Source organism: Bubalus bubalis, chromosome 15 (assembly GCF_019923935.1).
Source record: "Bubalus bubalis isolate 160015118507 breed Murrah chromosome 15, NDDB_SH_1, whole genome shotgun sequence".
In the NCBI taxonomy this organism is placed as follows: domain Eukaryota; kingdom Metazoa; phylum Chordata; class Mammalia; order Artiodactyla; family Bovidae; genus Bubalus; species Bubalus bubalis.
Window position 1 is genome coordinate 52,717,117 of NC_059171.1, and position 12,495 is coordinate 52,729,611.

Sequence of the window (12,495 nt, forward strand, 5' to 3'; positions counted from 1 at the left end):
ACTCGGCCCTCGGTGACACCCAGGCGGCGCCACGGCCTGGTCAGCCTCCTGGGCCCTTGCAGAGTCGCGGAGCCGCGCCGCTCGGAGAGAGACCCCGGCTACCCTGATCTGCGCGCAATCGGGACAGCGGAAGACATGAGCGCGGGCATGGGCGGCTTCTGGCCGGAGCCGTGGCTGCCGCGGTCGCTCGGCTCCCCGGGCCTGGCCCTCGCCGCGGCCCTGCTGCTGCTGGTCTTGTGCCTGAGTGCGCGGCGCACCAGGTAAGCGCCCCGACTACCCCGCGCCAGCCCGGGCCACGCATGCGTCCTGGGCCCAGACCGCCCTCCACCATCCCGGCGCGCGGGCTCACAACTTGTGGGCACGCCGTCGTCTCTGGGGGTCGAGTGTTAACACAAAGCTTCCCCTGCCTCTTTCTCAGGCACGCGCAGACCGTGTGCAAGCATGGGCACCGAATTCGAATTCGATTCGCTGCTCCAGGCTCGGTTGTAGTCAGCCCTGGGTTTGCGGTATTACACACTAGGTGTCACGCATGGTTTCCAGACACGTTTTGGTGCCTCGCTGCAGTGAGTTGATGCTTTATGGCCTAGCCTGCGAAGTATCCCAGGAGGGGAATTCTGTTTCATTTCATTTTGTTAAAAGTGAAATGTTTTAGGAAAATCCCAGTGTATGGTATGAGCAGTACCTCTGGCTGCCTCTCTGGGTCTCAGTTTACTACTGGCCGGCATCTGGAAAAAAAAAATAGTAACCCCTATTTTTGTGGGTACTTAATGAGCTTGCAGGGGCTTCCCTGGTAGCTCAGCGGGTAAGGAATCTGCCTGCAGTGCAGGAGACTCGGGTTCGATTCCTGGGTGGGGAAGATCCCCAGGAGAAGGGATAGGCTACCCGCTTAGGTTTCTTGGGCTTCCCTGGCGGCTCAGACTGTAAAGAATCCGCCTGCGATTGGGGAGACCTGGGTTCAAGGAGGGCATAGCAACCCACTCCAGTATTCTTGCCTGGAGAATCCCATGGACAGAGGAACCTGGTAGTCTACAGTACATGGGTCCCACAAAAAGTGTGCAAAGAGTCCCACACGACTGAACGACTAAGCACAGCAGTGAGCTTGTAGTGTGTATTTTATACACTTATTCTGTTATTTTTATTAGAACAGAAAAAACAGCATATTAACAACAACAAAACCCAGAAGTGCGTCACTTGGTTATCTGATTTGAAAAGGGGAAGGAGAATGGAACATACAAGCACTCACTTTGAAATCTGTTTTCTTGTTGCGTCACTTTTTCATACCACTAGGTTCTTTGCAGCTTTTTTTCCTCTTCCTTGTTTTTTTGTCTGATCATCTGGGTGGATCTCAGTCAGGTGGGGAAGTTGGGGAGATCAATGATTTTGTTGGGGACATATTAGATCAGTAGAGAAGTCTGTTTCTGGTGCTTGGTGGCAAGGTCCAGGGAGGATATTTAAGTATAAAAGTCACAAATATGAAAATGGAACATAAAGTCATGAGTAAGATTGATCACCTTGTGAAAGAATGATGAAGAAGCAGGGGTCCCAGGGCATTCTCCTTATTGAAGAGCCAGGCAGAAGATCACCAAAGAAGACTGAGAAGGAGTGGCCAATGGCATGGGAAGAAAACCAAGTGAATGTGGTATCCTGGAAACTAGATAGAAACATGTTTAAATAGGTAAGGGAGTTATCTGTGCCAGATGCTGCTGAGAAGTCTAGTTTGTTGAGGACAAAGGACCATCAGAGTTGATAAGATGGAGAATCCTCTTGCAATGTGGGAGACCTGGGTTCGATCCCTGTGTTGGGAAGATCCTGTTGAGGAGAGCATGGCAACTCACTCCAGTATTCTTGCCGGGAGAATCCCCATGGACAGAGGAGCTGGTGGACTACAGTCCATGGGGATTGTTGCAAAGAGTCGGACACAACTGAGCGACTAAGCAAGGCACACAGCACAACACAGAATTGATGAGTGAAACTGAGAGTTGATGGACATCTAGCCTGTTTGAAGTGGATTTAAACACTGTCTGTCCTACAGTAGTAGCTCCTAAGGTTTTATATTCAGGTGAGAGTGCAATGTAGTATTATGTTTCATATCTCTTGAGGCAATAATTCCAGTAATTTTATTTAAAGGAATTTCTCCTGGGGAAGAAATCATGAAGGTCCTTAAAGATTTAATTAGCACACTGCTCATTAGGGCTTCTTATAACAGTGAGGCATTAGAAAAAAACTGTTTTCCAAAAAATACTGTTTTAGTTAAAAAAATTATTGCATATTGGAATCATAGAAACTTATGTAGCCATGATGAAGACATAGAAATCTACATTCAAGATACAGTAAGTGAACAGACTTACAAAACAGAATATGTTCATGTACATGGTTCAAGGACATCCAGCCAAAGACCACTGGGAACACATCTGTAGTGGAATGAGTTGAATTATTGCTTATCGCTATGAGAAAGAACACACACCATTCGTTCTGGCTAAGAGTGTTAGAAAGGACCTATTTATGGGATTTGGGTAGTGTTATGTGATTTTGGGGACAGTTCAAGGAAGCAAGGTTTTGCTCTGTTGGTAAGATACTCTCAGATGGTCGAGGCTAGTCTGTGATTGGATACCTTGATAAGTCTCCTTGATGAGGCAAGAGGAATGCATTGAGGCTGAATTAGTAATTAGTGAAAAAGCAACAGACACTAGAATTAGTAATGTTTGGGGCATATTTGGTCATTTTATTGATTTAGACTGATTTCTGTCAATATTTAGACGTGATTATGGATTGATCTCATTTTTGACTTTGTAATAGTCATGGATGGCTTTCTTTGATCACTTAATCAAATGTTTGAGTAGTAATGGCTTCATATTTGCTCAGTAGAAGAGTGAAGTGCCATAGCTATTGTCAACTGAAGAGAAGTGCACAACCTGAAGTTATGAGTTATGTTGTATCTGGAACCTTTTGAAAACTATATAGCCCAACAGACAGCCTTTCACATCGCTCTGAGGAACTGTTCCGAAAAGGCAAGGGAGGAGTCAGACCACTGTTCCCAGTGGTCTTTGGCTGGACGTCATTGAACCGTGTTTTTGCTGGGGGGGGGGGGGGTGGAGGGGCGGGGAAATCCATGTACATCAAAAGGTTACTGCTAATCACAAAAAAATAGACATCTCAAGTTAATGATTTTAGTTCTTTTCTATGTATGGGAAGGGGCTTTCCAGGCAGCTCACTGGTAAAGAGTCTGCCTGCTAAGCAGGAGACTCAGGTTTGATCTTTGGATGGGGAAGATCTCCTGGAGAAGGAAATGGCAACCAGTCCAGTATTCTTGCCTGGGAAATCTCAGACAGAGAAGCTTGGCAGGCTATAGTCCACGGGGTCACAAAAGAGTTGGATATCACTGAAGTGACTGAGCATACATGTACAAACTTTCTTTTATAAGACTCTGTGGGCATATGTTTAGTTATTTCTTGGGTTAATATCCTGAAACCTTTGAGAAGATTGATGGGTCATGGGGTAAAGACTTATAACTGTCTTGGAAAATGCCACTTTTCCAAAGTATACTGTTTGTAACACTTCCACCAGTACATACTATACAAGAGTTGCAGTTGCTCTGTATCTTCACCTGTATCAGATGTGGCCGGTCTGTTGGTTTATAAATCCAGCTTTCTAGATTCTGAATGTTTGTCTTCCCCTGAAGAGTGTTAAATTTTGTTTTAGAGTGCAGATGTATTTCTCTTGAACTTGGGGAAGCTTAGCTTTATTTTTTTATAAAGTCTATGAAAAGCTCTATACACTGGGAAATCCACTTCCAATGGGATTGCCAGGGAAATCCAATGGACAGAGGACCCTGGTGGGCTACAGTCCATGGGGTCGCAAAGAGTCGGACATGACTGAATGACTAACACACACATGGAAAGCTCAGGATATTTTCTAAGTGTCTTTTCTTTGATAGGATTCAAACCCTAAACTCTTGTCTCCCCAGCAGTGGGCAGCACCTGAAATCTCGGCTCAGTTCTTTGAATCTTCCAACTGATTCCTTCCAAAGGGCTCTTTGAAATCTCCTCCACAGATCCATACTTCTGAGTTTGGCCAACAATTTGAGGGGTGATTATATGCATATTTTTCTAGGTTTCTCTTCTGGATTTACACCCACTTCCAACCCCAAGCTCTGACACCTCGATCAGTAATATTGTAGCATTTTGCTTGAGTTTCAGCTGTCTCTCCCTCTTGTAGATGTATCAAAGGAAATGCTGTGTACTCTGGACCTAATTCATTATGAGTCTGTTCTTTAAGGGGTCACTTCCCTTCAGCGTCTTCCTTCTTTTGCTTGTTCTTTAGCACATTTAAAACATTTTTTTTGTTTGTTTATTTTGTATTTTATTATCTGTGAAAATGTTAGGTTATTTTAAGCTACTTCACCATTCTTGCTGTGTCTGACTCTTTGTGACCCACTGGGCTTCTCTCTGTCCATGGAATTTCCCAGACAAGAATACTGGAGAGGGTTGCCATTCCTTCTTCAGGGGATCTTCCTGATCCAGGGATTGAACTCATATCTCCTGCATTGGCAGGCAGGTTCTTTAGCACTGAGCCACCTAAGAAGTCCTACTTCATCATTAACAAGAACCTAAACCCAGATTTCTAACAGTGCTTATATCTAGGTGATTTCTTTTTGTGGGATGATTTTTTATCTCCTATTTTATGCATATATTTTCAAATTGTCAAAATACATATGCCTTTCTTTCATAATACAAAATAAGCAATACATTTAAATAAAACTTTGAAAAATTATTTTAAAATGTTTTAAATCATTTTTTATTTTTTAAAGAACCAGCATTCTGGATCAGTGGTAGTGGTAGGATTCTAACTTAGAAGATATGATTTGAGTGGTGCTAGGAAATCCAGTTCATTTCCAGAACATCATTAATAATACATGATATATGTTTTTGTCCAATAATTAGCTACATTAAAAAAAAAATCACTGTCTACTAATAACAGACTTAAATACAGATACTTTCCAATATATTTTAGAAGACAACATCATATAAATACAGAGTCTGTGTAGCAAGACAGAGTTGAAAACAAACATCTCTGTTGTTCTTTCTCTACTTCCCCATCCCCTGTAAAAAGGACAAAAATCAGTCCTACCAAAAAATATAAAGTAAATATAAAATTGTTAAATTGTTTTAAATGAGATAAAAGTGGCACTAAATATCATGTTTCCTGAAGAGGACACATAAAACCATATTAAAAGCTTTATAATCAACAAGGGAAAGTGTTTATAGAAAACGTCTTGGGGAGAGGGCAGTAACAGATTTTTTAAATATTTATTTATCTGATTACACCAGGTCTTAGTTGCAGCATGCAGGATCTTTACATGTGCAACACAGATTTTTTAATCTTACAGTTCGGGATATGAGAAGTCTGAAATGGGTGTTACTGACCAGTCAAGGTGTTGGTAGGCTGCATTCCTTATGGTGGATCGACAAGAGAATCCATCTCCTTCCTTCTTCTAGCTTCTATAGGCCACCAGAACTCAAATCTCTTTTTTCCTATTCTGACATTCCTTTCTTCTGAGAACCTTTGTGACTACATTGAACCACCCAGGATAATCTTCCCATCTCAAGGTCCTTAATTCAGTCACATTGGCAAAGTCCTTTTTGCCATGTTAGGTAACATACTGAGGTTAGGGATTAAGGATTAAGACATGGACATCTTTGGTTTTAGGAATTAACACATGGACATCTTTGGGGGACGCTATTCTTCCTATCACAGTGCTCCCTCTGACCTCCAGAGATTTATGCCCATTTTACATGCAAAATATAACCACCCTATCGCAACATCCATAAAATTCTCTACCAATTACAGCATCAAATCAAAGCTCAAAATCTCATCTAAATTTCATCAGCTTAGAAGTCCCAAGTTTCATTATTTCAATCATCTAAATCAGGTGTGGGTCTCTGGGTATGATCTGTGCTAGGACAAAAGTTCCCAAGAACCTTGTGGGTCTCCCATGTATGTCGTAGCGATTTACTCCATCAGACAAGAGGCTTTTCCACAGGTATTTTCTGGGTAACCCCGTTTATGTTCCTGTCTTCTGAGATGCCTGAGGGCAAACATGAGTCCCGTCCTAACGTTTTCGATGACTGACTAATTATATATGAATGAACGTGTATGACTGAACATGTCAACCTTTGACTCTTCCCCTGTGTGCATGCTAAGTCGCTTCAGTTGTGTTTGATTATCTTCGACCCTACAGACTGTAGCCCGCCAGGCTTCTCTGTCCATGGGATTCTCCAGGCAAAAATACTGGAGTGAGTTACTGAGCTCTCCTCCAGGGGATCTTCCCGACCCAGGGATCGAACCCACATCTCCTGCATGCAGGGAAGCCCTGATTCTCCCCAGGCACTAGCAAAAATTGTCCAGCCACATCCTTGACTTTCCCTTCGGAGCACTCTTTCCTGTCAGTGAATCTTCTAGTTTTAGGGTCTCTTGCAATCTGGATTAGGCTGAGAATTTTCCCCAAATTAATTCCTGTGTCCTTTGTACAATGCTTAACAGTTTTCCCTTAATCTGTATCTTTCCTCTCACACTTTCATATAAGCAGCAAGAAGAGACCAGTCTGTCCTTTCAACACTTTGCTTAATAATCTCCCCAGCTAAATAGCCAAATTCACTGTTTACGGAATCTACCTTCCACATAACTGCAAGACATGCTGTGACTAAACTTTCTGTAGCTATATGATTAAGATCCATTTTCTTCCGTTTCCAGTAACAGGTTCCTCATTTCACCTGAGCCCTTGATGTTTGTATTTCTACTTACAGTTTATTTGGGACAAAGTAAGTGTTCTCTAAGATAATTGTATCAATATATATTCCTTCTGAGTTCTCACTAGTGGAATTGTTGATATTCATATTTCTCCTTGCCATCTATTCAAGGCGATCAATTTTTTTTAGAGGAACAAATTATTGATACTTTATTTTAAAACTACTTTATTTATTTATTTATTCATTTATTTTGGCTGCACCACTGAGCATGTGGGATCTTAGTTCCCCGAGCAGGGCTGGAACCCATGCCACCCTGCAGTGGAGACTTGGAGTCTTAACCACTGAACCACCAGGAAAGTCCAATCTATGTTTTTCCTATCATCCTCCTCAAAATTCTTCTTAACTTCTGCCCATTGCCCAATTCCAAAGCCACTTCTGTGTTTTTAGGTTTTTGTTTACAGCGGCACATCACTTCCAGATGTAGCGATGTTAAACAACACAGAGGGCCTCTCTCTTAGTCCTAGAGGTCAGAGTCCTACTGGGCTGATATCAAGGAGTCAGCAGGGTGAGACCTTTTGGAGGGTCTAGGGGAGAACGCTAGATTCTGAGAACACAACTGAACACATGCTGGCTGAGAAAAATCCCCAGGAGAGGACACCTCACTGAATGACATTCTCTGGATGATGTCATAGCGAGTTCCCCTCCTCAACAGGATGTTCAAAGGATCCATAGTCCAATGACCACTGAATCATCTTCCTTAATAGAAAGTGGAAGTGACCCCGTGGTCAGCCACCACACAGGTAGATATGAGAAGTGAAGTGCACGTTTTGTAAAGTGTGAAGTCGCTTGGAAGACAGTTGGCTTGCAACATCAGGTTTCCTTGGTATTTCCCAGAAACACTTTTCTCCTCGTTGCTCTTTAGGAGGAAAAAAGTAGAATGAGTTTCCTTCCCTTTTTCATTCTTCTCCCGTAACACACATATCCACCCCCTCCACCCCACCCCCAATGCTCTTATTGGTAAGAAATCCTATTTAAATATTTTAAGATAAATTTTAGTCAATGTAAACAATCTGATTATTTTTAAGTTATAAGATGTCAAGGTTATGTAGATAATGAGTTGTTTTGAAATGTGGGTTTGTTGACATCTCTGTAGCACACAAATCAATTATTTCCTCTTTCTAATTACTTAATTACTCCCCAATGAGACACTGATGCTCCGGATCCCTCACACTGTTACCACTGCCAAGAGAATGAGAGGAACTAGGTTGTCATCATTAGGGGATGGTTTTCTTGTTCCTTCCCCTTTTCTCATGACAGAATGTGGGAGAAGGATGTGGGCACCTGAAAGCAAAGTCATTATCTACTTGAGAGGATGCTGATTCAGCAGGTGGATTTGTATGACTTTTACATAGGAGGTGATAGGATGCTCTCCAGGCACATCTATGACCCTTGACTAATTGACTGATCAGTTAGAGGTTGCTACAGGTACCCTTACTAAGCCAAGGAGCTTGGATTGCTCTTACCTTTTGTGACCTTTCAGGCTGCATCACTCTTATTTTGTATCTTTTTAAAAAGGGTCCTGAAGATAGTGTTCCTACTGTGTAATTAGAGGAACAGCTGAGTTTTGGAAAATGCAGTACTTTGCTGTTTATTTGTGTGTCATTCAAAGAGACTATTGTCTGGGTCTTGGGAAGTTCCAAACTGCTGACAGGATCCACACTGAGGATTGCTCAACACTGGAATTACAATTTGCTGACAAATACTGGCTAGCCCTTTAAACAGGGGTTCTGAACCTCTGGGATCTAATGCCTAATGATCTGAGGTGGAGCTGATGTAATAATACTAGAAATAAAGCGCACCATAAATGTCGTGTACTTGTAATGAATCATCCAAAACCATGCCCCTCCCTGATCCATGGGAAAACTGTCTTCCGTAAAAGTGGTTCCCTGGTGACAAAAAGGTTGACGACTGCTGACTTTGAATATTCAGACTTTATGCCAGATCAGCATAAATCTCTTATCAGAGTGAAATCTTAGTCATGAGGGATAAAATTATGTAGGTAAAATCATCCATAGCTCAGTGTTCCCTAGTAGTGGGACTTTCTTGTAGAAGTGCAGTGTAAGGCAAGGAACAAGCCTGTGAAGCCATAATGGACCTGGGTCCAAAATCCTTCTCCACCCCACTAGGATGCTGACTTTTGAGAGGAAGGTAAGGGAAGATGGAAATGAACATACCAGGCTCTGTGCTTAGCTGGTTTTGCACATATTGTCTAATTTAACCTTCCCTACCATTCATGAGATAGCTGTAAAGCTATTTTTTCAGAAGAGATGAACACAATGAGAAATGAACCAGTTTGCAGGGCTACCTGGGTAGAACTGGGTTTTTGATTCCAGGTTCATTATAGCTGTGGTAGACAGACTAATACCTGCTTAATCCCCAAATTGTTCCCACCTGATCTCTAGAACCTATGACTAAGTCCCTTGCTGCTGCTGCTGCTAAGTCGCTTTAGTCATGTCCGACTCTGTGCAACCCCATAGATGGCAGCCCACCAGGCTCCCCCGTCCCTGGGATTCTCTAGGCAAGAATACTGGAATGGGTTGCCATTTCCTTCTCCAATGCATGAAAGTGAAAAGTTAAAGGGAAGTCGCTCAGTCGTGTCCGACTCTTAGCCGACCCCATGGACTGCAGCCTACCAGGCTCCTCCGTCCATGGGATTTTCCAGGCAAGAGTACTGGAGTGGAGTGCCATTGCCTTCTCCTTGGCAGAGTTGAATGAAGGTTGCTAATCAGCTAACCTTAAAACGGGTGGTGATCTCAAACTATTTGGTGGGCCCAATGCAATCACAAATTAAAATGGGGAGAGGGAGGCAGGAGGGGAAGTCACTTGACTATTGCTGCTCTGGAGATGGATTAAGGAGTACAAAGGCCAAAGAATGCAGACACCTCTTAAAGCTGGATAAGCAAGGAAATAGAGCCCTTTCTAGAGGCTCCAGAATGGAGCCTCACCCTGTTAACACCTGGGGAGAGCCACTTTGGACAACTGGCCTACAGAACCATCTGATAGTAAATTAGTATTGTTTAAGCTACAGATTCAGGGTTCCCAGGTGGTGGTAGTGGTAAAGAACCCTCCTGCCAATGCAGGAAGTGACATGGGTTCAATCCCTAGGTTGGGAAGATCCCCTGGGGCAGGGCATGGCAACCCACTCCAGTATTCTTGCCTGGAGAATCCCATGGACAGAGGAGCCTAGTGGGTTACAGCAATGGGCTTGCAAAGAGTCAGACATGACTGAAATGACTTAGCTCGCTCACATGCAAGCCACAGGTTCATGCTAATTTGTTATAGTGGCCCTAGAAAGCTAACATAGCAGCTTCTTGCAAGGAAGTTCAGAGGGCGGAAAAGACTGGAACTGGGGTCACTTTTCTGGTTGCCCGTGAGGAGCAGGATAGAAGATAAACATTTAAAAATACTCTCTATCAGGCTTCTTTGATGATCTAGTGGTTAAGAGTCCTCCTACCAATCCAGGAGACACGGGTTCCACCACTGGTCTGGGAAGACCCCACGTGCCTCGGAGCAACTAAGCCCATGCCCTGCAGCTACTGAAGCCCGTGTTCCTAGAACCCATGCTCCCCAACAAGAGAAGCCACCACAATGAGAAATCTGCACATCGCAACTAGAGAGTAGCCCCCACTTGACACAACTAGAGAAAAGCTCTCAAGCATCACAACTAGAGAAAGGTCTCTCCCAGCAACGAAGACCCAGTGCAACCAAAAATAAATACATCTTAAAAAAAAAAAAAAAAACAATAAAAAAAATACTCAGCAAAAGAGACACTGATGTATAGAACAGTCTTATGGACTCTGTGGGAGAGGGAGAGGGTGGGAAGATTTGGGAGAATGGCATTGAAACATGTAAAATATCATGTATGAAACGAGTTGCCAGTCCAGGTTCGATGCACGATACTGGATGCTTGGGGCTAGTGCACTGGGACGACCCAGAGGGATGGTATGGGGAGGGAGGAGGGAGGAGGGTTCAGGATGGGGAACACATGTATACCTGTGGCGGATTCATTATGATGTTTGGCATAACTAATACAATTTTGTAAAGTTTAAAAATAAAATAAAATAAAATAAAAATAAATAAAAATACTAACTAGAAAAAAAAAATACTCAGTCTTTGCTAATACATAACAATTGGAGGTTACTATGAGCTATTCATTGATGTTTCTCTTCCTTATCCATCATTTCATAAGTAAGGTTTATTGTGTATCTGTGTAACTCCATGCATCTTTTAAATATATATCTATTTTTAATCGAAATGCACTTTCTGTATTGAAACTGCTCAGCAGAAAGGCCTGAAGCCCAGAGTGTTAGTGATGGGCTGGCCTGGCCTTCTGATCCTTGATGCCAGGCAGGGCGGATGCAGGCGGGAGGGCTCCACAGCACTCCTGCAGACACGGTTAGGCACACCAGTCACCAAAAGCAGAGAATAAACAAAAACCAAAACACACTCAGTAGATTTCTCTTGAAGTTTCCAGAGTTTCTGGACCAACTAGTCCCAACCTTCAAAGCCAGGAGCAAGGGACTAAAAACACCCCTCACCTACACCAGTGCCAATGGAAACCCAGTTTTAAATTAAAAAATAAGTGAGTATATGTCTTAAATTCTCTTTAAAAATCTCACAATTTGTAAATGTATACATTTTTCTTTAACATAAAAGTTTACAATGTATGTTAAAATAAAGGCTCAGGAAAAATGGTTTCCAGAAAAAGGAAGAAAAAGCTGAAGTTATGAATTAAAGTTGAATTTTTTTAATCCTGTTGTTGAACCAGTGACTTTTTAAAATGTATGCTGATAGGTTGTTGTTGCTGTTTGGTCGCTAAGTCATATCCAGCTCTCTTTGTGACCCCATCGACTGTAGCCTGCTAGGCTCCTCTGTCCATGGGATTCTCCAGACAAGAATACTGGAGTGAGTTGCCATTTCCTCCTTCAGGGGATCTTCCTGACCCGGGGATCAGATCAGGGTCTCCTGCATTGGCAGGCAGATTCTTTACCACTGAGCCACCAGGGGTGCCCACTGATAGGTTAAAGAAAGGAATATATTTTTTGAAAGTGTGATGCTGACTGGAGGCACTGAGGTTCATCCCTGTTTGCTGCTACCCGTGGCCTGGAGGAGAAAGCAAAGGGAGAATCTGGGGGAGTTGAAGGGACCTGGGTGGCAGGATGCTGTATGTCCCTGGTTCCCCCCAAATTGAGTGCCATTGGCTACAGAGGAAAGATTAATGGCTTCTTGGAAAAGACTATTTCTGAACTTTTTCCAAAGTAAAACCCCATTGAAACAACTTCAGGTTACTGTTCTGTGAAAGGCAAAGGACAAAATTATAGAAAGCTGCTTTGCCAAGTAAGAGAAGGTGACATCTATTATATCATGCATTTTTATGGCCCAAGCGCTCATTTTTATGGCTTTGGCATTTTTTTTCAACAATGAAGTATTTGGGATTGTATCTTTTTTTTTTGGTCTGTAGCAAAGTGGAGAGGATTCATTAAGTCTGAAATTGCTTAATACAAAAATTAATAGAAATTTTATTAAAAGTACAATCATAACAGGATTTAAGTCCATTGCCATTTCTTTTCATAACTGTATCCTAAATAATTGATAATAATGCAGAAGAAACTTTGAAATGTTGACTTTAGTTTTTGCACGAAGCACAATATCTGACACTGAATAGGTCCTCGGTCAATACTTATTATAA

The 12,495-nt window shown here is 42.6% G+C and overlaps 1 protein-coding gene across 1 annotated transcript in view; it reads left to right on the plus strand.

The window, feature by feature from the left end:
* Nucleotides 1–12,495, plus strand: part of LOC102399179 (cytochrome P450 7B1) — a 168,594-nt gene continuing 156,099 nt past the window's right edge. The window contains exon 1 of the mRNA XM_006069065.3: nt 1–260. Coding sequence (XP_006069127.1) covers nt 136–260 — 125 coding nt within the window. The 5' untranslated portion in view covers nt 1–135. The remainder of the gene's footprint in view (nt 261–12,495) is intronic.